Here is a 26,865-nt window from a genome sequence, read left to right as displayed (position 1 = left end):
TTACTTAAAGCCAAAATGGCACTTTTATTCAATAATAAATCATATATCTACCAAAGCAAATCATATATCTACCAAAGCAAACAAAACTCAGCTTGGGAGGAATCACATCACCCACGAGACTGGTCTCTCCACACACGCGAACCAGGAGAGCCCTGAATGAGTGTGGAAGCATGCATTTTAAAGCCTGCTTCCCCACCTGCTCCTCAGGTGCTCCGCATTTCAATGATTGGCCCCAGTGCTCTCACTGGCGCCATCTGTTGAGAATCGGTGGTACACCACCTCCACAACCTGCCCCCTTGGCCTCCAGGGGCGCTGTGCCAGAGACTGGTTGCCACAATATATATATATATATATATATATATATATATATATCTTTATTATTTGTATATATATGAGTATAGTATCATAGGTAGAGGATGGTCAGTGAAGGTCTCAGTGCAGCCTGTGGATCAATAACAGTGAGGGATGTGTGTGTTTTCTCGTTAAATGGTATGGATTCTGTACTTTAAATGTTGAATGAGGGTCTGTAATAGAAAAAAGACAGAGAAACCAATGATATTGTTAACACAAGTCAGTCTGCTGACACAAAACTACGAATTACATGTGCAAATAACAATCATCTATCAAACGGTTGGTTATGTAATTCTGTTGCTTTTGGTTTTTCAATGCTATCTGTTTATTAGTCTCTACCATCACTGTTTGGGACGTATCTGTTTAAACATATTCACGCAGGGTATAGAAAGGTGTTCGGGTTTGATTCCAGGGTTCAGAGTTACAGATGAAATCAATGATAGAACATAAACATTGAATAGTGATTATTCAGATCACTATGATTCCATTCCTTAACCAACTGACAGTTATTTCTTACAATAAACATGTGTCAGGCATTTGGGAGGATGAATTGCAAGTGGAGGCGCATGAGAGACTTTCAGAACACGCGCATCTTTACTGTGGTGAAGATCATCTTGGTTACCTTCACAACTTTGCCCAAGTTGCCACGATAGGTTGTGATAAACAACCAGATGGGTGTCCAAAAGAGGTAGATGGTGACGAGTAGTGGTGTTCCGGCAATTTTTTAGTTGAGTTAAATGTAAGATGCTTCTATCTACTTCCCATTTTCTGAATTGTTTTACTGTTTTTCCATTATTTCTGCATTTTGTAGTAAAAGTGTTTGACGATAAAGTGTATCTTTGTTTATAATCCAGTTTATTAAATGGGTGGAAATGAAAAGGCTTGGGTATTACAGTACGGACCTACTACTGCCATAGAGCTGTTGTAAATAATTTGCCTTTTTACCAAGTGGGTAACCAGGACTCAGCCAGACTATGTTGTTGGGAAAAGGTCAGGGAGCCTTACCTTGCTAGTACAGTGGAGTTTAATAACTTCCTCCATACTATGAGCTTAGTATGTAGGTGAAACGGTTTTTGGGAACACTATCCAATTAACTGTTGAGTCCCTAAGAGGTAGGTTGCTAAGGAAGTTAGCAACTATGCTTTTGGGAAACTAACCCCAGGTTTGGTTGAGAGCATTAAGGGGCCACTCACACTAGGGCCGTTTGCCTGTTAACAGATATGCTCACACCAGCAACCTCTAGGGTCTCCCATCAGTGGGGACACATTTAAGAAGACAATGCAAACCTTACCTTAACCTTTGTGTAAACTGTAAAACGTCATCGGGTCAAGGCAGTGGTGATCTCTGCCTACGCAGGTATAAGCCCCATACCCAGTAGGAAAGCTCCAGGATTTTCAGTATGCCCACTTAAAAATGTGCAAGGATACGTATCAATAGTTTTGTGAGAGAACTCTCTCTTCAGTGTTTATTTTTTTGCGCGAGACGCGAGTATAACTGCAATAAAACACGTTTAGCAGCGGAAGGTATCTCCTACATTCACCATTCATAAAATTCCCCCTGCGCGCTCGCGCTCAGCCGGTAGAGCCCATGGGACCTATGAGATCTAAAAATATGAATGGGTTTCAATGGAGAGAAAGTAATTATGTTCTGGTCCCAGTCTTTATACGCCCTGGATCACACCAGGGGCGATTCTAGGTTCTGACTTTTGGGGGGGCTCAACCCCAGGAAGCCACAGGTGTATATGAAGTATATAAAGTCCTGTCCAAGATTTTTTTATTCCACAACCTTCATTTTATTAATTATATGCTGTTGTATGTCTAAGCCAAAAGCTGGCAGTGTCAGCTAAATAATGCAGTTCTGAATCACTAAAGTGATGAATGGAAAAAATACTATTTGGATGAAGGAATAATCAATGGATGTGAACTGTAATAACAAATTTGAGGTATATTAAATTTCCTTTGTGTAAGTTTGTGTAACTCAAAAATGACCATATTTCCCCCTTTTATTTTATTTACACAGTTACTGAAACACATTGGTACAACATGTACGAGATTAATAATATGAGCAACATACCGGGAGCAATAAACTACGTTGTCTCACTTTCAGGGACCCAACGTAAAGGGAAAAAGGTAATCCAAAAACACAAACAGATGCAACAATTGTACATAAGATATATATTATAAAAAACATTCTGGAAACAACAATCATTTACATCAGGGTTACAATATCTCTGCTATATCAAAGTAAACCACATTAGAAAGATATCAGAAGATAAAAAAGGTGTACTTTTGGTGTGAAATCTGAAGATAGAAGAGGCTCATCTATTTTTTTGTCCACCTTAGAACGAGGGGTACCACTTAGATTACTGTGTTTTCTTTTGACGGCTGAAATAAAAAGAGAAGAGAGTGAGACGCAGAAACAGAGGAAACAGCAGAGGAGAACATTAGAACGACTCCTATTGGCTGCCACCACATCTATTAATCCACACAGATCATAGCTACACGAGGCTCATCAAAGTTCGATTTTCTTTATAGGGGAGAGGCAGGAATGACAACATAACAGCCACAGTTGGTCGATCCATCTCCTTGCCAAACATTGCTTGCATCACTCATTCAATTTACAATGTAATGATGATTCATGTAACAATTACCCCAATGAATGCAATACCTCTGAGTCAAACCTAAAGAACCGCTTCCAAAATGACACAACCACTGTGGTTCCTCTCAATGGACCGTTGATCGATTGACTAACAACTGACAGATGTGTCCCTTACCTTTCTAGAGGAACATAGAGCAGCCACTGCAGAGGAAACAACCAGTATGGAGACGATGAACAGCAAGATGGACGCTGCCAGCATGAACAATTCAGTATTTCTCTGACAAAACAAAAAGAAAAGCATATTATATTACACTGTATGTTATGGATTTGAAGCTTCAGACAACTATATTTTCAGTGAAAAATGATTATGGACTACATGGAGAAGATAAAAATAGCCATAATACTAGAATATAATTTCATAGCAAAACACACAATAGTTAAACATTTCTTACCAAATGTTTAGAACAAAGGTGGCAGGGAGGGTACGCAAATAGTACACTAGCAAAGAAATGAAGAACACTTCCAGCGACGGCCGAGAGAGCCACCAGCACATTCATCCCCAACGCAGCGCACACCTGAAACCATCAGGAACAACAGTTACCACTGAACCCACCCAAAGAAGATGGAGTTAATGCTGAGGATTTAACACAACGAGGCCTCTAGCATACGACCACAGGGCTGAAGACTTTAAGAGACAGAAAGTAAGAGTCATTTCCTGACTGCTGTTGGCTCACCTTGGCCCTGGTGGGTTTCCTGTCAGCAGCGATGGTCAGACCCCCAGCAGGGATGTACTGTAGGGGACAACATCACCAGAACTCTTTGGTTCCACTGGTAAACAGGAAGTACTGAGCAGTGAATCAGGATGTGTGGCTCTGAGAACCAGACTACACTAACCCTGACCTTCTCCTTAGTGGAGCTTAACTCACCACTCTCACCAAACTCACCACAACACTGGGAGACCAAACTCACCACAACACTGGGAGACCAAACTCACCACAACACTGGGAGACCAAACTCACCACAACACTGGGAGACCAAACTCATCACAACACTGGGAGACCAAACTCACCGCAACACTGGGAGACCAAACTCACCACAACACTGGGTGCAGATTGTACATCAATCACATTATATAGGCTACTAAATAGTGCATAAGCACATACACATTTTATAGGCTACTAAGGAACAGCTGTAGTTGAAATAATGCATTGAGATCTTCACCTAAAGGTTACTTACGATGAAGATACCCCAGAAGAGGATTGCTGTTATGACGCGGTTGACATCGACAGCCAGATACGTAATTGCGGTCAGTGCCATGGAGATCCCAATTGTTACTTCAATCGCCTGTTGGGAGACAACAGAATCAATGTTTTTAATATCAATAATCATCACTAATAATTCTTATTTATTCTTATTGCAGCCAGTACACGTCACAGGACAGAAACATGAAACACAAGTCGCCCTAAAAGGCCCTAGTAGAGAGTAGAGGGTGTGTGCGTGTGCGTGTGCGTGTGCGTGTGTGTGTGTGTGTGTGTGTGTGTGTGTGTGTGTGTGTGTGTGTGCGTGCGTGCGTGCGTGTGGTCTCTTACTCCGAGTATTGTGGGCTTCAATCGCTGGAACTTGTCGAGGCCCTCAGAGGCGTCAAATTCAGAATACCGACTCATTATTAATGAAACCTCGTTGTTACCGCAGAGGTCAGTTTAAATAAGATCCACAGAGTGTGGTGATATCTGTAGTTCCACATGTTACCACAAGGTGTCGGTACCGGTTCTACTAATGAGTGATTACTGTTAATACAGAGGGGATTTAGTACTGAGTTCATACAGTGAAGTCGCATGTAAGATGCTCCGTCTTTATAATAAATGACAAGTGCTAAACAAAGATTCTTTATTGAAATGAAGAACAAAACATGGTACCAGGAGTAAAAGACATGAAGTGAGTGAGTTTCGGTTCTGGAAAAGCGGACAGTCGCCTACAAATTCGACGATGGAGAACTTGATGAGACCTCCCGGACACCTAAAGCTAACGGGAAACGTCGACAGTAATTGGCGCACATTTCAGCAACAGATTCGGCTCTACATCGAGGCAGTGGGGCTGGACAACAAACCGGACGCAAGAAAGGTAGCGTTATTACTCACTATGGCTGGGCCACAAGCCATTGAAGTATACAACACCTTCGTATATGAGGATCGGGAAGACCAATCCAAGTTTAATACTGTGCTAGCCAAGTTCGAAGCGTATTGTTCACCAAAAAGAAACGAGACATACGAGAGATACGTATTCCGTTCAAGGCTGCAGCAGCCAGGGGAGAGTGTTGACTGCTTCATCACAGACTTGAAGATAAAAGCACAATCATGCAATTTTGGAACCCTCAAAGATTCGATGATAAAGGACCAGATCCTATTCGGAATTGATGACAAGAAGGTTAGGGAAAGACTGCTAAGGGAGACTGAACTAAAGCTAGATGGAGCGGTGAAAATAGCCCAGGCTAGCGAGCTAAGCAAAAAGCATGTGCGAACGTTCAGTGAAGCAGCGACTAGCAATGCTAACCTGCGAGAGATGGCAGACATTGGCGCCATTTCTAAGCACCACAATGCACGTCGAGGACATTCCAGTGGACAGAAAACGGGACAGTTTCAGTGCAAACGGTGCGGCACACAGCATAAGCCCAGAGAATGCCCTGCTTTCGGCAAGCAATGCAGCAACTGCCAAGGCAATAATCACTTTGCCAAACAGTGTTTTTCGAAACGAAAAGAGAAACAGAGAGGAAGATCGGTGAATGTCGTGGAAGATCCGGAATTAGGTGAGACATTCTTTATTTCCACTGTGAACTGTGAAGATGAACCAAAAGCACAGATAAACGCTGTTAAATCAGACAAATGGATAGCACCACTGCAAATTAATGGGACTGTAGTTACAATGAAGCTAGATACTGGTGCAAAAGCAAACTTGATCAGCATGTCAGATGTGAAGGCAATGAGAGATAAACCAAAAATACAGAAGAAAACACTCGCACTAAAAGACTACAATGGACAGAGCATTGAGTGTTTAGGTACATGCAAGCTGGAAGTCACAGTCAAGGATAAAGTGCATCACCTGCTCTTCTCAGTTGTTCCTGAAGGACTTGATTCACTGCTAGGGGACAAAGCCTGTGAAAGCTTGGAGCTAGTGAAAAGAGTGTACCGGATCAACACCAGCATGACTGACTCACCTGACTCTGCTGACACGATCGTGCAGAACTTCTCCGACGTCTTCAGAGGTTTTGGTATGCTGCCATGTACATACAAAATTCAGCTGAAAGACAACGCACAGCCAGTTGTTCATGCCGCAAGAAGAGTTCCACTGGCACTCAGAGACAGCTTAAAGAAAGAGCTGGAGCGGATGACGGCGCTTGGAGTGATAAAAAAAATCGAAGAACCAACGGAGTGGGTTAATTCCATGGTCTGCGTAAAGAAAAAGAATGGAGAGCTTAGGATATGCATGGATCCAAAAGACCTAAATGAAAATATCAAGCGTGAACACTACCAAATACCCAAGCGAGAGGAGATCACCAGCGAGATGGCAGGCGCCAGGTACTTCTCAAAAATGGATGCATCACAAGGTTTTTGGCAATTGAGGCTGGATGAGAGCAGTACCAAGATGTGTACGTTCAATACACCCTTTGGACGATACTGTTTCCAGAGGCTCCCCTTTGGAATTATATCCGCCTCTGAAATCTTTCATAGGGCAATGGAGCACATCATCGAAGGCCTGGATGGAGTAAGAGCCTATGTAGATGACATAATTATATGGGGGTCCACAATCCAGCAGCACAATCAGAGACTGACCAGTGTTCTAGAGCGAATACAAAAGAATGGATTAAAGCTCAACAAAAACAAATGCCAGTTTGCTGCTCAAGAGATCGTGTTCCTCGGAGACAAGCTCTCGGCTCAGGGAATACAGGCAGATGAAGAAAAGATCAACGCCATAATGAACATGCCAAAGCCCACAGACAAACCAGGTGTCCTACGCATCATGGGAATGGTAAACTTCATCGGGAAATTCATACCCAATCTCTCAGCGAAAACAACTTACCTGCGTGAGCTCCTCCACAAAGAAAACAACTTCAACTGGACAGCCAACCATGAGCGCGAGTGGCTAAAGCTCAAAGATGCACTCACTGCCACACCTGTGCTGACATTCTTCGACCCAACCAAAAGAATCAAGGTGTCGACAGATGCTTCGAAAGATGGAATCGGTGCAGTACTACTACAAGCCGAAGGTGAGCACTGGAAACCTGTAGCATATGCATCTAGGTCAATGACAGAGACTGAGTGCAGATATGCACAAATTGAAAAAGAATGTCTCGGATTAGTGTTTGGCCTTGAAAAGTTTCACAGCTACATGTACGGCCTACCCACCTTCACAGTTGAGACTGACCATCGTCCACTCGTTGCAATAATGAAAAAGAACCTGAATGAAATGTCACCACGGATACAGCGCATGATGATGAAGATGCAGAGGTATGACATTGAACTCATCTACACACCAGGCAAGCACCTCATTCTCGCCGATGCATTGTCAAGAGCTCCTATCAAGGGTTGTGCGAGCACGACTGAAGAAGATGTCCAGGTGCACGTCAACACGGTGTCCGCAGCGCTTCCTGTGTCCGACGCCAAGACCCGGCAGATCATCGACGAGACGGTGAAAGATCCAGAGCTACAGCGCGTCATGGAGAACATGCGGAATGGATGGGCTGCAGGATCCTGTCCACAGTTCTTCCACGTCAGAGGTGAGCTGAGTGTAGTCAATGGACTGTTGTTAAAACAAAACAGAATAGTCATTCCACGCACACTTAGAGAAGAGCTACTGCAGAGAATTCATGAAGGACACTTGGGTGTCGAAAAATGTAAAAGAAGGGCAAGAGACACAGTATACTGGCCAGGACTTAACAAAGACATTAACAACATGACAGGCAAATGCGAGACATGCCTGAAATACAGAAACAAACAAACAAAAGAGCCAATGACGGTAACTGATGTGACAACAACACCTTGGCACAAAGTAGGAATGGACTTGTTCCACCTGAAAGGAAAGGATTACTTGGTAGTAATTGACTATTTCTCAAATTACCCTGAGATGGCATTACTCTCAAGCACATCATCCAACTGTGTCATTACACATGCCAAGTCCATCTTCGCCAGACATGGCATTCCGCATACAGTAATGAGTGACAATGGACCATGCTTCAGTAGCAAAGAGTGGCAAGACTTCGCAAAAGTCTATGATTTCAAGCATGTCACATCTAGCCCACTGTATGCACAGTCTAATGGCAAAGCAGAGAAAGGCGTTCACATCCTGAAGCAGCTGTTGAAAAAGGCTGCAGACAGTGCTTCCGATCCTTACCTAGCTCTACTGAGCTACAGAGCATCACCTCTGGAATGCGGACTGTCACCTGCTGAGCTGCTGATGAATAGAAAGCTTCGAACAACACTTCCAACCTCTGCAAAGCAAAAGAAACGCCCAAAGCTGGAACAAAAGCTGAAACATCAGAAAATGAAACAAAAGAATTTCTATGACAGAACAGCAAAGCCGCTTCCACCACTGTCCAGGGACGACGCAGTCAGGATTGAAAGTCCTGAAGGATGGACGACGAAAGCTACTGTTCTTCAAGAGGTCGCTCCACAGTCCTACACTGTGAAAACACCAGAAGGACAGATCATCAGGCGAAACCGGCGCAGTCTCCTGAAAACACCAGCAACACCAGAGACTGTTCCAGACCAAGAGCTCAGTCAAACCCAAGCTGAGTCCGAGTCAATCTCCACACATAATGCACACTGCAACACAGACACAGACACTGATAATCTAACCAATACTTCTCTTCCAGGTGAAATGCTGATAAGAAGATCCGCAAGACATATCAAGAAACCTGAGAGACTTGACCTGTAAAAAAAAAAAAAAAAAAGGAAATGAGTTAATGTGTTATGGCATTAATGTTTGAGTTTAGTTACAGTAATTAATTAGCCATTGTGTTTTTCTTACATAACTAAATACCAAGAATGAGTTATGATGTTTGTTGACTACCTATAATGAGAAAAGAAGTCCATGCAGTTTAATGGAAAAGTTGTAAGGTAATTACTGACACTTGTGATGCATTTAGTTTTTCATGCTTCAGAGAAAGGGGGATGTGGTGATATCTGTAGTTCCACATGTTACCACAAGGTGTCGGTACCGGTTCTACTAATGAGTGATTACTGTTAATACAGAGGGGATTTAGTACTGAGTTCATACAGTGAAGTCGCATGTAAGATGCTCCGTCTTTATAATAAATGACAAGTGCTAAACAAAGATTCTTTATTGAAATGAAGAACAAAACACAGAGGGTGGAGGCTTAAATACATGCTTCTTCCTTAGTTGCTTCATCCACATTTGCTTAATGCTTACGCGATTGCCTAATAAAGGATTTTACATGTTGAGGCAATAAACTGGTAAACACGTCTTCCTACGTGTGGTATTCTGCGATCAAAAGGGTGAGGTAAGGGTTAAGTCAAGGTTAGATTTAAGTCAGGGTTAGGATTAGGGTGGGTTAGTCTCGGAAAGCCAGACCAAACTACAGCAAGTAGAATAAGGGTGGGTAGACTCTTATGAAATGTAGGGCCATCGACTGCTTGTGGTTTACCGCATTACCAGAACACTTATTGTGGTACCAGAGCGCCCTCTGCTGGCGCGTCGGATGCATGGGATGTAAGGATGTACGCAAGTAACTTTCCACCCTCGGCGTTTTGGAAGATGATGGAACATAGGTCAATGTCATTTTCCCCAAATTTCCATACAAATCAATAATTCGGGAACTGGCATTTAGTCACATTTGGCGAAAAACAAATGGCGGCGCCCCTCTGCCTTGTGAGCCGATCTTCAATGAGTAGGCCTACAGGGTAGACAGTAGTTATCGTTATCACAATATCTGCATTTTAAGCAGTGAAAGTCAGGGCAAATAAATGATTTCCTAGTTAGGGGTCTTAAGAAAAACGTAGGACCCGTTCCTAGTATTTGTAGAACTCGTGAAGAGATGCGAAGGATGGGCCAGAATTAACAATATGTGGCGCTATAAAAAGCCTTTGAAGTGCAACACACTCCCATTTAATCCGTTTAACACAATCCATTTCCACTAGGAAGGAAACTTCTTATAGGTAGAAGATAGAATTCTTTATTGTCATTGCACAGGATAGGCCTACAATGAAATTGGATGGTAGTCCTCTTGGTGCTTTATAAAAATAGTTGTAAAAAGAATACAAAACAATACATTGTCCAGCTATTGTCATGAACAACTTTAAAGGCTAGCGATCCTAGCCCGGGGTCCTAGCTAGCAGTCCACCCAGCTGACCCCTGTTCTCAGCTCATGAGGATCTCTCAAGGCTAGGGTTAGGGCTAGAGACCCTTTGGGTTAGGGTCCCAGACTAGGACCCCCTGCTGGGCCCCTAGCTTGGACCCTAGGTAGGACCTTAGCTAGGACCCTCAGCTGACCCGTGTTCTCAGCTCATGAGGATCCTTTAATACACAAAGAAACAGATTAACAGAACTCATTACTTTGGGTCAGAGAACTCATAGGGTGACCAGAATGAAGCTCAGCAGCCGTTTGCTGCTGGACTTCAGACTTTCTCAGCGTAACGGACGATAGGACGGGAGAGAGTCCAACACATCAAATGACCAGTGCAATGACTGGTGAACTTTGTGCTTCAGAGAACAATAAGACAATAAAAGATCATAAAGGAACAGCTTAATGAACAGCTCTCTGGCCTCTCCCCCAACCTCAATACATTTATTTATTTATTTTATCAAGTTTAGTGTTATGGGTTTGATTTTTTAATTCTGTTTGAAAATATAATGTTTCAATATCAATCAATGTAGTCTGGGCTATAAAGGAAATATGTAGAGATAACCAAATTAAAATCGGAAAAGGACTGCTGTTGAATTGAGGGTGGATGTCTTTATGGTGGTGCTACTGATTGGGATCCATTTGAAGTATTTAGTATTCCTGAAGTCAACATTATTTCTTATTTTCCATTCTAACTCTGAAATATCTCCTAATGTCTCAGAGCGTCCTCCTAACTTGAGTGTTGCGGGAACAACAAGACTTCTTTCTGGTCCACTTGGGGGTCACTGATGAGATCTGTTAATGATAAACCTGTAATCAGACACTGATCCAATCTGTTAATTATATACCTGTAATCAGACAGTATTCATATCTTTTTATTATGAACCTGGGATCAGAGTTCAGACATTGGGAATGTACAGGGAGTTGGTCTTCTTCAGAATGAGAAGCCTTCAGTTGAAGAGGAATAACTTGATGTGAGTGTTCAAAGGACCAGAGGGATCTATTGCAGTAAGAACTGTTTTGACAGTGGACCGATGATCCACACATGAACCAAAGTGAGTAAAGTTATGTCATTGGTATAATTCATAGCCTCATATTCCGGGCAAGCTAATGTGAATTCAGGTTAGATAAAGTTAGAGAAGATGACCTTGCATAATAACTTTAGTATTCTGGGATATATTAACACAGAACACATGTTACAAGATAACTTTATTATGCTGGGATATACTGACACAGTACGCATGTTACAAGATAACTTTAGTATTCTGGGATATATTAACACAGAAACTAACATTTGGCTCAGTAGTTTACCAATTCGATTTTAATATTAAGTTGCCGATGGTAGATAGTAATCATGAGAGACACACCAATCTTTATTGTTTGATGAGTTATTATTGTCGGATTATGCTGATGAATGTTTATCTTTTCTAGACGTCCTCAATCTGTAGGGTACAGACCAGCTCTGGAGTTTATTAACAAAGAGTTCAGAACTAAAGAACACTTCCGGAGAGACTTCCTGTCTAGACATCCACTAAAATGGCAGAAGAAAACCCTCCTCCTCTCAAACATTTCCTGACCTGCAGCGTGTGCACTGAGATCTTCAAGGACCCGGTGTCTTTGAGCTGTCACCACAGCTTCTGTTCCAGCTGTCTCCAGGACTTCTGGGCCCAAGCTGAGAACAAGAACTGTCCCGTCTGTAAGAGGAAATCCTCAAAGGGTATAGTCGTTAACTTTTCCATCAAGGAGCTCGCTGACTCCTACGCTGGAAGACAGAGGTCTGCCCCCTCAGAAGAGGCCCAGGAGGTCTGCACTGAGCACTTAAAGGATATCAAGTGGTTCTGTAAGGACGAGCAGAGAGCTGTGTGTCATGCGTGTGAGTTCCCTCACCACCAGGGTCACACGCTGGTTCCTCTAGAAGAACAAGTCCAGGAGCTGAAGCAGCAGCTGACACATGACCTCATGGCTCTACAGGCCAGGAGGAGGGGACACCAGGAGCTGGAGGAGACGTATGAGGCCATGGTTCCTCACCTCAAGGGACAGCGGGTGAAGACCGAGAGGCGGATCAGAGCAGAGTTTGAACAGCTTCACCGGTTCCTGAGAGAGGAAGAGGAGGCCAGAGTGGAGGCCCTGAGAGAGGAAGAGGAGCAGAAGAGGAAGAGGATCCTCCTGGAGAGGAAGACCCTTCAGGAGCAGATCCGGTCTCTCTCGGCTGTAGAAGCAGACCTGCAGAAGGACGGCCTGTCGTTCCTCAGCGCTTCCACGCGCTCCCGGACCAGCGCCAGAGCCCTGCTCTCCGGTTCTGATCCCCAGCTGCTTCCTGGAGCGCTGCTGGACGAGGCCAAACACCTGGGAAACCTGGCCCACCGAGTCTGGGAGGAGATGGGGCAGAGGACCACCTTCGGCCCCGTTACTCTGGACCCAAACACTGCAAAATGCTCACTCTCTCTGTCTGATGATCTGACCAGCGTGAGACGTATGGATGTAATCCAGAAGGTTCCTAACAACCCAGAGAGGTTCACTTGGTACACTAATGTTCTGGGTTCTGAGGGCTTCAGCTCAGGGGAACACTGCTGGGAGGTGGAGGTGGGAGACCTTCCTAGCTGGAGAATAGGTGTTGCTAAAGAGTCAGTGGACAGGAGAGGAGAGCGTCATGCTACACCAGCTAATGGAATCTGGTGTTTACTCCACCGCAGTGAAAAGTACGCTCTGGGTACTCGTCAAACCCTGGCATTGAAGAGGAATCCAGAGAGGATCAGAGTCCAGCTGGACTATGATGGAGGGGAGGTGTCCTTCTACGACCCTGAAGACATGACTCTCATCTACACCTATCAACACACTTTCACTGACAACATCTTCCCTTGGTTTGCTCTTGGACCAGCAGGTGAAGCCCGGACCAAAGATGTTAGAGTGTGTGGTGTCTCCTCACGCACTAAACCATGTAAATGAATGTAACCTTGTCAGTTCTGTTTGCCTGCTAGAGTCTCTAGTATGTAGAAACATGGTATCTCATATATATATATATATATATATATATATATATATATACATGTAACTGCAGGCAGTGTTTTCTTGCTCTGTGGACTATGTGTCATTCCATACATTGACCAAAAGGTGGACTCGTATTATTTTGTTGTAATATACCTGTTGATTTGTTTCTTTGTTCTACTATTTGATTACCCGATTATTATATATATATATATATATATATATATATATATATATATATATATATATATATAAGCTGTCTTTCATTAAATAATTGTTGAATATTATTTGGGAGTTTGTTGTTTTTTGCTTTGTAAATTACCTGAGCAGTTTGAAACTTCACCATGTCAGTGAATTTCATTATTTTTGACTGTAGAAATAATGAATGAGTATTGTCCAAATATCCAACCTTATGAATGACACGAATCGCTTTCTTCTGCAGGATAGTTACTGGTGCTAATGAGGTTTTGTAGTTGTTCCCCCAGACCTCGACACAGTACATTAGATATGGCGAAACGAGTGCACAGTAAAGTTATACATATTGAACCTATATTATATATATATATATATTAGAGCTGTCAGTTAAACGCGTTATTAACGGCGTTAACGCAAACCAAATTTAACGGCGTCAAAAAATGTAACGCGCGATTAACTTTAATTATTTTATAAAAAAAAGAAATATATATATATTTTTTTTCTTTGGCTCAAAACAAAGAAGCAGTAGCCTGACTGCTATGTTCAAATATATACATGCACATATATACATATATATATATGTATACATATATATACACATATATATATATACATATATATACACATATATATATACATATATATATACACATATATATATATATATAGCAAACATGAAGTTGAAACAAGACTCATGAACTACTGTAATATAATAAATCTTTACATTCATGTAATGAAAAGGGCTTATATATAATATAATCAAAGAGACGACTGATGGTTTAAGCTGTTCAATATTGTGCTAACTGACTCAAGAACTACTGTCAAGGTATTTCATAGGATAGGTACCTATTGTATACATGCGCCACCTCTGTGTCCAATCAATGCTAACTCAATGCTGAGTTTGAGTTAATAAATATTGAGTTAATAAACAAACTTCAGAGAGAGAATTTTGGTTCATGCCTTTTGTTAATTAACAACTTAACAGAGCAAGTGTAACAGGGTGTAATATCCCTTTAGTTATAATTACACAAAATTGCCTTTTACAGTTTTAAAGTTTAGCTTTCCAGCTGCCTTATGTGCCCCTTTCTATTTGATTTTGTTCTTTGATTTAGCTCCACCTCCTTCTGTACTCCCGCCCACATCTCTGAGAACCCCATATGTTTCCTGTCCCCCCCTTCCCTCTTCTTTTGTTCTGATTCTCTTGGGAAGTGGTGTGTGCATTTATTTCCCCCCATTTTGTGATCAAATCTTTAACCATCTTATATTTCACCATTCTTTATATTAATTATTTTGACTATACATTGTTTAATGGAAGTGTCATGTAAATATCAATGCATAGATTGCAGTGTTTTGGAGAACGTTATATTTTATTACGACATGCTGGCCTGCCCCTGACCTTGGTGTAGTCCTGCTAGTAGCCCTCCCCCTCTGTGTGCTTTGTGTAGGAGTTGGAGGATAGTTAAAGGGCACATTCTGAAAGGAAGCTGTTGTTTTATATTTATCTTCAGGTATGTCTTATTTCTTTGATTTCAAACCTTTTTGTGATAAAGTTGTATTTACGTGGCCCTTTTGTTCTGATTATCTTGGGAAGAGGAGTCGGAGGATTGGTTAAGGGCACTTCCTGAAAGGAAGCCGTTTTATATTTATCTTCAGCGGCAAACATAAATCGACGTTGGATTTCCCGAGTCCGGACTGAGATCCTTGGTCACGTCTCTACTTAAGAAAAATACACAACGCAGATTCAGCCACTCACACAAACATGAAGAAGTTGAAACAAGACTCATTTACTATAGTAAATATATTTAAACTTTACATTCATGTGATGGGTTAATCAGAATCGGAATCAGCTTTATTAGCCAAGTATGAACAACATACAAGGAATTGGACTCTGGCAGGTGTTTGTAACAAACACATATAGATGCAACAATTGTAAATATAAATAAGATATATATTATATAAAACATTGTGTAAATACAGCGTGCATTATTGTCAACAATCCTTCACAAGAAGGTTACAATATCTCTGCAACATCAAAGCAAAAAGCATTTTTACTCATCTTTTGGTTTGTCCACCTTAGGAGGGGGGATCATTGTTTCCGGTCTTGAAATTTAACCATGTGTGTTTCGCAGAAGAAGCTTTTAATTTTTGCAAAATGAAAACCAATATGGCTAACTGACTTGATTTATTTCCATGGTTTGTGTGGCAATCCAGGCACACTCAAACAATATGCATGTTTTCAGTCTAGTTCACAGGGGGCGACTGCCATGTGTGACCAGTTTAAGAGCTACCTCGAGACCCGCCAAGCAACGCACACCCCCCCGTAGCTCTACTCCTGCTCCTGATTGGTCTGATGACTCGGATGAACCATCCTGTAGCTCTACTCCTGCTCCCGATTGGTCTGATGACTCGGATGAACCATCCTGTAGCTCTACTCCTGCTCCCGATTGGTCTGATGACTCGGATGAACCATCCTGTAGCTCTACTCCTGCTCCTGATTGGTCTGATGACTCGGATGAACCATCCTGTAGCTCTACTCCTGCTCCCGATTGGTCTGATGACTCGGATGAACCATCCTGTGATCTGTTTGGGCCGCTCAAAAAACGGAAGGTGGAAGGCGGAAGGCGGAAGGCAGCAACCAGTGACAGTTCTGGTGGAACTCGATGAGGAGACGTTGAAGGCTCTGAAAGGTGGGTGCATGTGTATGGTAGTGTGGACTAGCATACACCTGAACCCTCACAATTTATTGACCCACTTGCAAACATTATAATTGAGGTTATGAAGGGAAATGCATGTTATTTTGAACCCAAGTGCATGCATGTTAGGGCTGCTCGATTACGGAAGGAAATCATGATCACGATTATTTTGGTCAATATTGAAATCACGATTATTCAAACGTTGCGCGTTATGTCTCAGATTCCAAACCCAACTTCCTACGTCACAAATTTGAAAATAATCTGTTTGTGTGTGCGTATGATCACACGCGTGAGCTAATGCATTTATACAACAGTGCATATGCACAATAGTTTTATTGCTGAATATCAGCACTGTTGGAATGCGCCTCGGTCAATCATTTTACTCTGTCGGCTTTCGCTTTTGTATGACATGAAACAAATATGTTGTATTTTGTGTCTCACTTCATTATTTACCCCTTTTATATCATTGTTTAAGAGCTTCCAGGATTGGTTGCTGCCATCAAGACGGCACTGGACAAAATACCATCGGCATGGACCAGGTCCACCCTCCAGACCCCCCAACCCTCAGGCAGTGATGCTAACGGGGACGACTTGGTAGGACTCAAAGACATACACTGTCAGTGTCACCGTACCCCATTGCTATTCTACTGTAACACAGTATTGTGTTATCACACCCTTGAAACCAAGACAATGCACAGCTACCCCACATAACTATACAGAAGTGTACTACTTTGTACTACTTGAGTATACTCAATGGTATGCAACATTGTAAATTAATGCAAAAATTACAAACATTATTTGTTGGCATTAGCAATGCAGTGTACACTTGCATTACAATTAGATTGTATCACCAGTGTGTTCGAGGTTTACTTAAAACATGTTAGTGTGTTTGTAATTGTGACCTTGTTTTAATTGGCCTCTGTGTTTTTAAGGATGTTCCAGGGCAACACCGCCGCCCAGGTCTCCAAACGGCTCTGCTACAGAATTGGCAGCAGACGGTTGTCCCTTTTCACAGAGGAGCTGGCCACATGGAGTTTGGAAAAGAGACCCTGGCCCAGTCTACCCTGACTGGGAAGGGGAAAAAGGGGAGGCCAGAGATCAGCTTGACCCTGAAAAGGTCGAAGCCAAGGTACAGATAATCAAACTACAATAGCAGGAATCTCTCTGTCTGTCCGTCTGTCTCTCCGTTGATAAGCTCGATGGCTGCACACTCTGCGGTTGTATTGCTCGGGACCCAATAGCGATGTTGAGTTTAAAGTTCTTTAAATGAGCGGTTCTCACAAAAGTGCTTACTTTCCATCCAGGCGCAGTGTCACATCCGGGCAACCATATGGCCAGGGAATGTGAAGTTAACGTCACACGTGTTGGACTGTGGGCAGCGTAGTGTCGAGCAGGAGGTCGATCGGACCAGCTTCAGTTGGAACGGACGCTCCGATTGGGCACGCGCTCCGAACGCACTAGTCTGTGTCAGTGTAATACATTGTTTATCCTAAGTCTTAAATCACATGCTTCCTTCCTGTTTTCACAGACAGGGTGAGGGAGAAATGCCCCAACACCATGGTCAGCGAGAACCGGGCCCTGCTAAGGAGGAGGTGCCACAGTGAGGTCCACGTAGGCTGCCCCTGAGTGACGGCTCACAGCCAATCCAATAAGTTTAGTTTTATTAGAATTGAAGTGGTTTGAACCCTTGGAGTGTACTAAGATGGCACCAGTGCATGTGAAGTATAAGAGTGATGTATTGTAAGTACAGTTCTGTAGTATTTATAAAGTACTTAACAGTATGGTACTAAAAAATAGCCTTAATATTCAAAAATTCTAAATACACTTATATTCTGTAGTATTAGTAGTGATAAAATACACTTCATATACACTTCCACTCTACATTATAGTATTATCACATTATACTTAAAGTACTTGCATTTGATGCTTAAATTGTGATAAAAATGTTAATGGCACTCTTTAAAAGTACAATGCCTTTCTAAGTATATTTCAAACACACTGGTGATATAATGCAATCGACTGCAAGTGTGTTTTGAATGCTAGAAATCATACTTTTCACTGGTGTACTTCAGGTCACTTAAAGGTTGTCAAAAGTTGTGCCATTTTAGCATACTATTAACACTTATTAACACAGAGTACATCTATAATAGTACTTAAGCCGGTATACCTTAGTACATTTTGGTATGCTTGAATGCGACGAAATTAGTGCAGAATACAGTTACATACTAAAAGTGTACTTAATAATAACTAGAACTGCAAGCAGTTATGCAGGGGTCCAAGATATGTGCATTTCGCCGGCACAACGCGAAGCAAGTATTCAAAACGCTAGCGTGAACCTGTGGATATAAAGGTTTTTACTGTGGGAGGTTCGGTGTGGGAGATATAGCCCCAAACGCGTCTTTCCTTGGTATAGCGCCACCTAGTGACAGGCGTGTCTGGATTTTCTCGTCTGAGTAGCGGTGCCGTACCTTGATCTAGTCATGCAATTGGCGTGTGTGCACCATTTACAGTTTGGGCTGTGGTCCCACTTCCAAGGCAGGAAGTATGATAACAAGAAATGTGCATTTCGCCGGCACAACGCGAACCATGTGTTCAAAACGCTACCGTGAACCTGTGGATATAAAGGTTTTGACTGTGAGAGGTTCGTCGTGGGAGTTATATCCCCAAACATGTTTCAGAACATCACTTTGGCCAGTTAGGAGATGAACAATTCCCTCGTTTATGGCGGCCACTAATGGCGAAATTTTGTAGAAGATATACAATTTCCTCGTTTATTGCACGTTTTTATCCTCGTTTTTTTATCGAACAACATTAAGGTTAGCACCAACATGTGTGTAAAATTTGGAATCGATCCAATGTGTATTTTTGGATTTTTTTGGATTTTGTTTTTCCACGTCTAATTTAGCTAATAAACCAATATTCAAAACGCTACAGTTTCGTCATCGACGGACGAGTCAAAATAGGGAACAAAAACAATAGGGATCCAACCTGTTGGCTTGGACCCCTAATGATATTTTTTCACATAGGGATTGACAGAACAAACAAAAAGTTCCTCTTAGATGACTGTGTGTTCTTTTGATGGCTGAAATAAAAAGAGAGAAGAGAGTGAGGCGCAGAAACAGAGAGGCAACAGCAGAGGAGAACATCAGAACGACTCCTATTGGCTGTTGGCTCACCGAGATCATGGCTACATGAGGCTCATCATTTAGATTTTCTTTATATTGGAGAGGCAGTCTGTCGATCCACCTCCTTACAAAACAAAGCTTGCTTCACTAATTAAATGTACAATGGAAGGGTGATTCATGTAACAATTACCCCAATGAATGCAATACCTCAGAATCAAACTTAAAGAACCGCTTCCAAAATGACACAACCACTGCGGTTCCTCTCAGTGGACTGTTGGCTTGTAGATCGATTGACTAAAAACAGACAGATGTGTCCCTTACCTTTCTAGGGGAACACAGAGCAGCCTTTCTAGAGGAACACAGAGCAGCCTTTCTAGAGGAACACAGAGCAGCCTTTCTAGAGGAACACAGAGCAGCCTTTCTAGAGATACCCAGAGCAGCCTTTCTAGACAAATGCCGCTTTTCCACTGCATGGTACCAGCTCGACACGACTCGACTCAGCTCGCCTTTTTTGCGTTTCCACCACGAAAACATGGGATCTGAAGTGGCTGCTTTTTCTAGTACCGCCTCGCTCTAGGTTCCAAGCGGCTGAGCCGATGCTAGAAGGTGACGTCGGCAGACGGCCGGCCACTGATTGGCCAGAGAGTGTGACGAAGTCACGAGAGCGACATGGCAACCATGCTGGTAACAGCCATAGCAGCGCCGCAGCCAACATATTCCACTTCTTCAACATGCCAGCTAATAATACGAACACGAATACCATCGCATCGATGTCCTCCATTGTTGTTATGTGGGTTCTGTCCATGTGTGGGTTACGTAGGTGTTGTTTGCGTCGCGTACAAAAATACGTCACGGCCCTTTCGCGCAGCCGACCCCGCCCACGTCCCGGAGGTACTATTTGCGATGGAAAAGGACCCGCGCTGCTACCGTGTCGAGTGGTGTCGAGTGGTGTCGTGTCGAGTCGAGCTACATGTGCGGTGGAAAAGCGGCAATAGACATCTTATAGATAGACGGAGCATTGGCTGCTGGGACGCGAGAAATACGGCCGCCATCTTGGAGTGGTCAACCGGGAGCAGCAGCAGCAGCAGAAACAGGATGCCGGGCTGTTGTTCAGCGTATTCCTGCTCAAATCGGCGGACAATCCATAATAGGAATCGGGGGATTACTTTACACAAGCAAGATTTAACATAACCGTACTATTGGTATAATTAGTATTGAATAATAAAACACGCCAAACCATGTGGCCTTTATCATAGCTACACGTATGACAAAAAACCGCATGAAAATCAGTGGTATTCAGTGAGGTATGATTAATTAAATGCGCTGACAGTTCATTGCTCCAGCCAAACGGATTACACTGAGTGGAGCGGATGACCACTCCAAGATGGCGGCCCCGCGTCTCGTCAGCGCCAGTAGGCGGTAGCATTCGATGCTCCGTCTATCATATAAGATGTCTATGTTTCTAGGGGTACACAGAGCAGCCTTTCTAGAGGCACCCAGAGCAGCCTTTCTAGAGGAACCCAGAGCAGCCTTTCTAGAGGAACCCAGAGCAGCCTTTCTAGAGGAACCCAGAGCAGCCTTTCTAGAGATACCCAGAGCAGCCTTTCTAGAGATACCCAGAGCAGCCTTTCTAGAGGAACCCAGAGCAGCCTTTCTAGAGGAACCCAGAGCAGCCTTTCTAGAGGAACCCAGAGCAGCCTTTCTAGAGATACCCAGAGCAGCCTTTCTAGAGGAACCCGAGCAGCCTTTCTAGAGGAACCCAGAGCAGCCTTTCTAGAGGAACACAGAGCAGAAACTGCAGACATCTGCCTTACCTTTCTAGAGGCACACAGAGCAGACACTGCAGATGCAACAACGATTATAGAGATGATGAACAGCAAGATGGACGCTGCCAGCATGACAAATTCACTGTGACACTGTGACAAAACAAAAAGATTATTGTATTATATTGCATTATATAGTTTTTTTAGTGGAAAATGAACATGGATTAAATAGAGACGATAAAAATAACCCAAAAAAATAGAATATAATTTCTTAGCAAAATACACAATAGTTAAACATTCTTACCAGAGTTACGCACTCTTCAAACCCAAATATTACAATAGCAAAGCCATGAAGAGGACTTCCAGCGACGGCCGAGAGAGCCACCAGCACATTCATCCCCAACGCAGCGCACACCTGAAACCATCAGGAACAACAGTTACCACTGAACCCACCCAAAGAAGATGGAGTTAATGCTGAGGATTTTACACAACGAGGCCTCTAGCATACAAACACAGTACTGAAGAACGTACCATATGAGAATTGGCAAGAATACAACAGAAAGTAAGAGTCATTTCCTGACTGCTGTTGGCTCACCTTGGCCCTGGTGGGTTTCCAGTCAGCAGCGATGGTCAGACCCCCAGCAGGGATGTACTGTAGGGGACAACATCACCAGAACTCTTTGGTGCCACTGGTAAACAGGAAGTACTGAGCAGTGAATCAGGATGTGTGGCTCTGCTCCAATCCTAGCAGGAGCTGCTCTACAGCCACACACCAGCCGGCTTCATAGAGCAAGAGGACCAGACTATACTAACCCTGACCTATTCCTTAGTGGAGCTGAACTCACCACTCTCACCAAACTCACCACAACAGTGGGAGACCAAACTCACCACAACACTGGGAGACCAAACTCACCACAACACCGGGAGACCACACTCACCACAACACTGGGAGACCAAACTCACCGCAACACTGGGAGACCAAACTCAACGCAACACTGGGAGACCAAACTCAGATTGTACATCAATCCAGAAAATGATCCAATATATTGCGATGTAGCGGGCAAAGGAAGGCTGCTTCATGATGCAAAAATATATAAAGGATCCAAACAGATAGGAAAAGGCTTTTTACTATTATATAGGCTACCAAAGAGTGAGGCTACATAGACACATACACATTATATAGGCTACTAAAGAGACAAATACATATTAGGCTACTAAAGAGTGCATAGACACATACACATTGCATAGGCTATTAAGGAGCAGCTGTAGTTTAAATAATGCATTGAGACTTCACCTAAAGGTTACTTACGATGAGGATTCCCCAGAAGAGGATTGCTGTTAGGTAAGGGTCGACATCGACAGCCAGATACGCGATTGCGGTCAGTGCCATGGAGATCCCAATTGTTACTTCAATCGCCTGTTGGGAGATTACAGAATCAATGTTATTATAATCAATAATTATCACTGGATTACAAATATCTTGTGCGTGCGTGCGTGTGTGCGAGATCTCTTACTCCGAGTATTGTGGGCTTCAATCGCTGGAACTTTCCGAGGCCCTCAGAGGCTGTTGGTTCATTCTGGGGAGAAGCCAATTGTTCCCTCTCTCCGCTCTCCATCCTCAAATCAAGGCTCCCAGACATCTTAGATTCACACTATGACCTCAGATGTGGATCTAGATAGAAAAACCAAAAGCGTTTTGCATCTGCAGCATGGGGCTTTCAATCATACAGCCTTGATGTGTTAGGGATAGGATTATGTGGAGAAGGCTGGTTTTGGTCCAACATGAGAATGTAATCATATACTATGCATAGTATAGACTAGCCTACTAATTGCTCGCTGTTAATAGGCTGCATACTTTATATGAATGATAAGAACTTACATAGGCAATTACACATGGGAATGTAATCATATACTCGCATAACAAGTAATGGATAATGCCTGACGAGGGGTCCATTATCAGGAATTAATGGACGACGCGGAGGCCTGGGTACGGCCACACTGAACGCGTTACGCGCTAGAGGCATAGAAAATCTGCATTTTTGCATAGGGAACCATTGGTTTAGGCGAGTAGATGCGTAACATGCACTAAAGCAGCACGTTAGGCACGTTTTACGCACCTAAATAACGCACCCAAGGCACCAACGTATGGCAAGCCAACCCTGCCAGAAAACGACCTCGTTATGTCACATTCCACCTACATAACGCCGTAAAATGTGGAATTATTTATTTTTTTTACGCTGTAATGCGCAAAAAATGCGCAGCTTTTTACGCCGTAATGAAGTCCTTCAAGAGCGTGCGTATAAAACGCAGTTTTGAGCATCAAAACGCGTGTAAAATACGCGCGAAGCAAGTCCATTTCGCCCTGTCGGGGCTTATTTTCCCGATAATGACTGGCGTTCTATTCATTAGGCCTATCCCTTACATATAGATTTAGCAAAGTAGGCCTAAGTAACAAATGTGTACAAAGTAACACATGTATTAAAAAAAAAATGTCAGGTTGAAATCGGGCTTGGTCTCCAGTTAATGTGTCGGGCCGGGCGGGGCTCGGACAGAACGTGCACGGGCTCGGGCCGGGTCGGGCTTGATTTTTCTGGGCCCGATCTAAGTTCTATCATGCACCCAAACACGGCGGCGTTTGGGTTTCCTACTCTCCTCGAACTCCCACAGCAAACACAGCCCAGCGATGGTAGTGATCTCAGCCATGTTTGTCTAGCAAAATAAGGCGCGTTTAACCATTTTTGTGACACACAATGATCAAGCAAAAGATAAGGCTCGTTACGGGCGTAACGCGTTCAGTGTGGCCGTACCTTTAGAACCTCCGCGAATTGATTGCTGAACACAGTGAACAGACAATTTGACTGGAACTACAGGTGTCCATATATCAGGGGTCAATGTACTCTGCAGCCAATCAGAATCTAGTATTCCCCCAAACCATGATATAAGGCCGTTTCTCAATTCGCGTACTTGTGCGTGCTCGTGGACTCGTGAAACGTCATCAGTCGTTGCCCGATAGTGTTGGCTCGTTAATTCGCGAACCGGTTCGAATGAACGAGTCTTTAGAACGAACGAACCGAACCGGTTCGTCCCTCTCGTTCGTTCGGTCGTCTCGTTCACCATTCGATTCACCGGGAACTCGACTGAATGACCGAACGAGTTTCCGGTAGCACTAACTCCACTGTCTCTGACTGACTCAGCTGAGAACCGTGCAATGGCGTGCATTCCATGATGCGATTCACCGTTACCGGAAACTAGACGCGAATCGCGAACGACTCCTCCACGTTCAGTTGAGTTTCCGGTGAATCGGTTCACCGGAAACTCGACTGAACTGGGAGGAGTCGTTCACGAATCGTATGTTCGTTCAGCCTGGTTTCCGGTATCGGTAAATCGCATCATGGAATGGACCCCATTGCACGGTTCTCAGCTGAGTCAGTCAGACTCAGTGGAGTTAGTGCTACCGGAAACTCGACTGAACGAACGAACGATTTGCGAACGACTCCTTGTGGCAAACTGAATCACGCGAACTGGGTCACGGAAACGAATCATTCAATCCACCACTATTGCCCGAGCACTGTTCCAATTCGAAGCACGCATCAAGCGAGTACTGTCGTAAAACCCGGAAGTGTTCTTGATGCGTGCTCGATCTCGCCGTTTCACCGAGCATGCATCGGAGGTGGCTCGTGTGTGTTTGCAATCGCTATAAATCCCAGGATGCATTTCGCACTCGCAGCAGTACGATGGCGGACAATATGGAGAAGACGCACAACTGTAGCTTAAGTTACTCTTAACTTATATATATATTTATATAATAATAATAATAATAATAATATAGTCGTGTGTGTATAGCTTATACACATGACAGGACACGCATATCTTTTCATTTTTATTCATTCAGAATATTTACATACTATTTGAAAATGAAAGAGGCTGGGATTTTGTTTTACATAATTTGTATTGTTCAGTAGTAGTATGCCTAAATGAGGCCGTAGCACAGTTAACGGACGAGCAGAGGTGGTGACGTCATCGAGTCCGCTGCTGTTCCAATTGCAGGTACGTACTCGCGTGCTCGCAAGTCTGTGCTTGAAGAGTACGGACTTGCCAAGTACGTGCTTGTGTAGTAGGCTGAATATATTTTGATTTTTATAATAATATTGATTGACGGTTTACAAGCTATTATTTTGAGTCAAAGGTATTTATTTAATGTGTTTATTTTGGTTATAAGCCATTCTCATTATTTCCCTATTTTGTGTATCAATGTGACTTTGTTTTCTAACAGTTTACAGGACTCTATGGTCTAAAACAGTACATGATTAATCTATCGTCCAGTGAAGTGTATTTTGGTGAGCCGGCGATCAATTGTTCTGGTCTGCATCAGGTCTGTAGGGGGCGCAGTGTGTTTGCTCTTCAGATCAATTCATGTCATGAAGAAGAGACACAGCGTCGGCTGATAATTCATTTAATGATAATTTCAACCCTTTTACAGGTAAATACTGATAACAGATGGCTCACGGTCGATTATATATGTGTTGGGTATAATGCGGAATGTATTGAAGTGCATCAGCATTTTGAAATGGTCATGTTAGAGGGTTTATTCAGCTCAAAAGATAATTGTTTGAGAACCACATGGTGGCCGGCGCCAACTTTCACAATACAGTGTGGTGCGTCGCTGCATGGCGTGTAGGCCTGGTTTACATGCATTTAATCCATTTTGGTTGTTGTATAAGTACAATGTGAAGGTCATGAGTATGCTACAAGCTAAATACATTTGTCAAGTGGAAGCTAAAAGCACTGTTGCATTTAAAAGAGTGAGCAATTCTTTAAAGAGTAAAGTGGTCATGTAAAATATAAATAGAATAACTTGGGGTTAAAAGGGATAAAAACAGTTTGATGAGTAACGCATTTATAATATTAGTTAAAATGGAACAATACATGATGTAGCATTGCATTTAAGAACATTTGCTGCATTTAATTATTTTGTTCTGGTATTGTAACACTTGCAGTGTTGAACTTATATTTAAGTGCCTTCTTTAATGGGCTAGTGCCTTTACTAATGTTCGTGAGTATGATGGCAGAGTTATAGAATCACTGGTACTTGGTACAGTTGATTTAATTGCGGCTATGGATATTTTCTGATGAATGTTATTTTGGAATAGTTGATGATATAATGGAAACCGGGTTATTACAGTAGTGTTGTTGACTTGATGCTGCTAAATAATTGTGAATGTATATGGAAGAATGTGAAATTGATTATTGTGAATGTGTTATTGCCATGGTGAATTTGTTATATAAAGAGATCAATTCATGTCATGAAGAAGAGACACAGCGTCGGCTGATAATTCATTTAATGATAATTTCAACCCTTTTACAGGGGTGCTACACTTGCAAGTCATCGAGTCCGTAGTACGCGTGCTAGGAATTGAGAAACGGCTTAAATGTATTTAAACTATGCATAGTATAGACTAGTCTACTAATTGAATGTTGTTAATAGGCTACATACTTAATATGAATGTTAAAAACGAAGAGACAATTACATATGGTAACACGCTGTCCTTTGTCTTGTCTAAGAGTCAAATTAAGAATACCAACCTGTTGATAAAGGATTAAACCTCGTTGTTACCGCAGAATTCAGTTTAAATTAGATCCACAGACGGTGTAAGTATGGCTCTTCCTCTGTTGCCTCGTCCACAATTCGTTCAGGTTTTCCGCTTTAGTGGCGCATTCACGTCGCTGGAAATTATGGGGGAAACACATTCGCGACGTCAAAAAGTTCGCGTGAACGACACCCCTGAGCCCCTGTTATGATT

The 26,865-nt window shown here is 42.9% G+C and overlaps 2 protein-coding genes and 1 long non-coding RNA gene across 10 annotated transcripts; 1 reads left to right on the top strand and 2 right to left on the bottom strand.

Annotated features, from left to right (window-relative positions):
- LOC132471931 (membrane-spanning 4-domains subfamily A member 4D-like) lies at positions 1-26,865 on the bottom strand. 8 transcript variants are annotated; one of them, XR_009528933.1, is made up of 8 exons: positions 26,648-26,864; positions 22,579-22,736; positions 22,374-22,481; positions 21,660-21,716; positions 21,369-21,479; positions 21,116-21,217; positions 19,623-21,003; positions 2,927-3,124 (listed from the first exon to the last, which is right to left on the bottom strand). XR_009528933.1 is itself a non-coding variant. In XM_060071313.1 (7 exons), the coding sequence occupies exons 2-7, from the start codon at positions 22,702-22,704 to the stop codon at positions 2,709-2,711; spliced, it is 543 nt and encodes a 180-aa protein (XP_059927296.1). In that variant the 5' UTR covers positions 22,705-22,736; positions 26,648-26,851; the 3' UTR covers positions 2,338-2,708. The 8 variants fall into 8 exon arrangements, 3 of the variants coding, with proteins under 3 accessions (XP_059927296.1, XP_059927295.1, XP_059927297.1); XR_009528934.1 differs by lacking the exons at positions 2,927-3,124; positions 19,623-21,003; positions 21,116-21,217; ... (3 more) ...; positions 22,579-22,736; positions 26,648-26,864 and adding exons at positions 1-524; positions 1,860-2,735; positions 3,125-3,226; ... (2 more) ...; positions 4,171-4,293; positions 4,539-4,591; XR_009528935.1 differs by lacking the exons at positions 2,927-3,124; positions 19,623-21,003; positions 21,116-21,217; ... (3 more) ...; positions 22,579-22,736; positions 26,648-26,864 and adding exons at positions 1-524; positions 1,860-2,735; positions 3,125-3,226; ... (2 more) ...; positions 4,186-4,293; positions 4,539-4,591.
- On the top strand, positions 11,158-13,457 carry LOC132471907 (E3 ubiquitin-protein ligase TRIM35-like). Its single transcript, XM_060071274.1, has 2 exons — positions 11,158-11,358; positions 11,735-13,457. The coding sequence occupies exon 2, from the start codon at positions 11,840-11,842 to the stop codon at positions 13,247-13,249; it is 1,410 nt and encodes a 469-aa protein (XP_059927257.1). The 5' UTR covers positions 11,158-11,358; positions 11,735-11,839; the 3' UTR covers positions 13,250-13,457.
- Positions 11,161-11,736, bottom strand: LOC132471942 (uncharacterized). Its single transcript, XR_009528945.1, has 2 exons — positions 11,488-11,736; positions 11,161-11,450 (listed from the first exon to the last, which is right to left on the bottom strand). It is a non-coding gene; the product is annotated as an uncharacterized LOC132471942 (long non-coding RNA).

The sequence above is a fragment of the Gadus macrocephalus genome, chromosome 14, assembly GCF_031168955.1.
Source record: "Gadus macrocephalus chromosome 14, ASM3116895v1".
Taxonomy (NCBI): domain Eukaryota; kingdom Metazoa; phylum Chordata; class Actinopteri; order Gadiformes; family Gadidae; genus Gadus; species Gadus macrocephalus.
The sequence above is the reverse complement of the archived record's forward strand: the minus strand, read 5'-3'. Positions and strand labels throughout refer to the sequence as shown.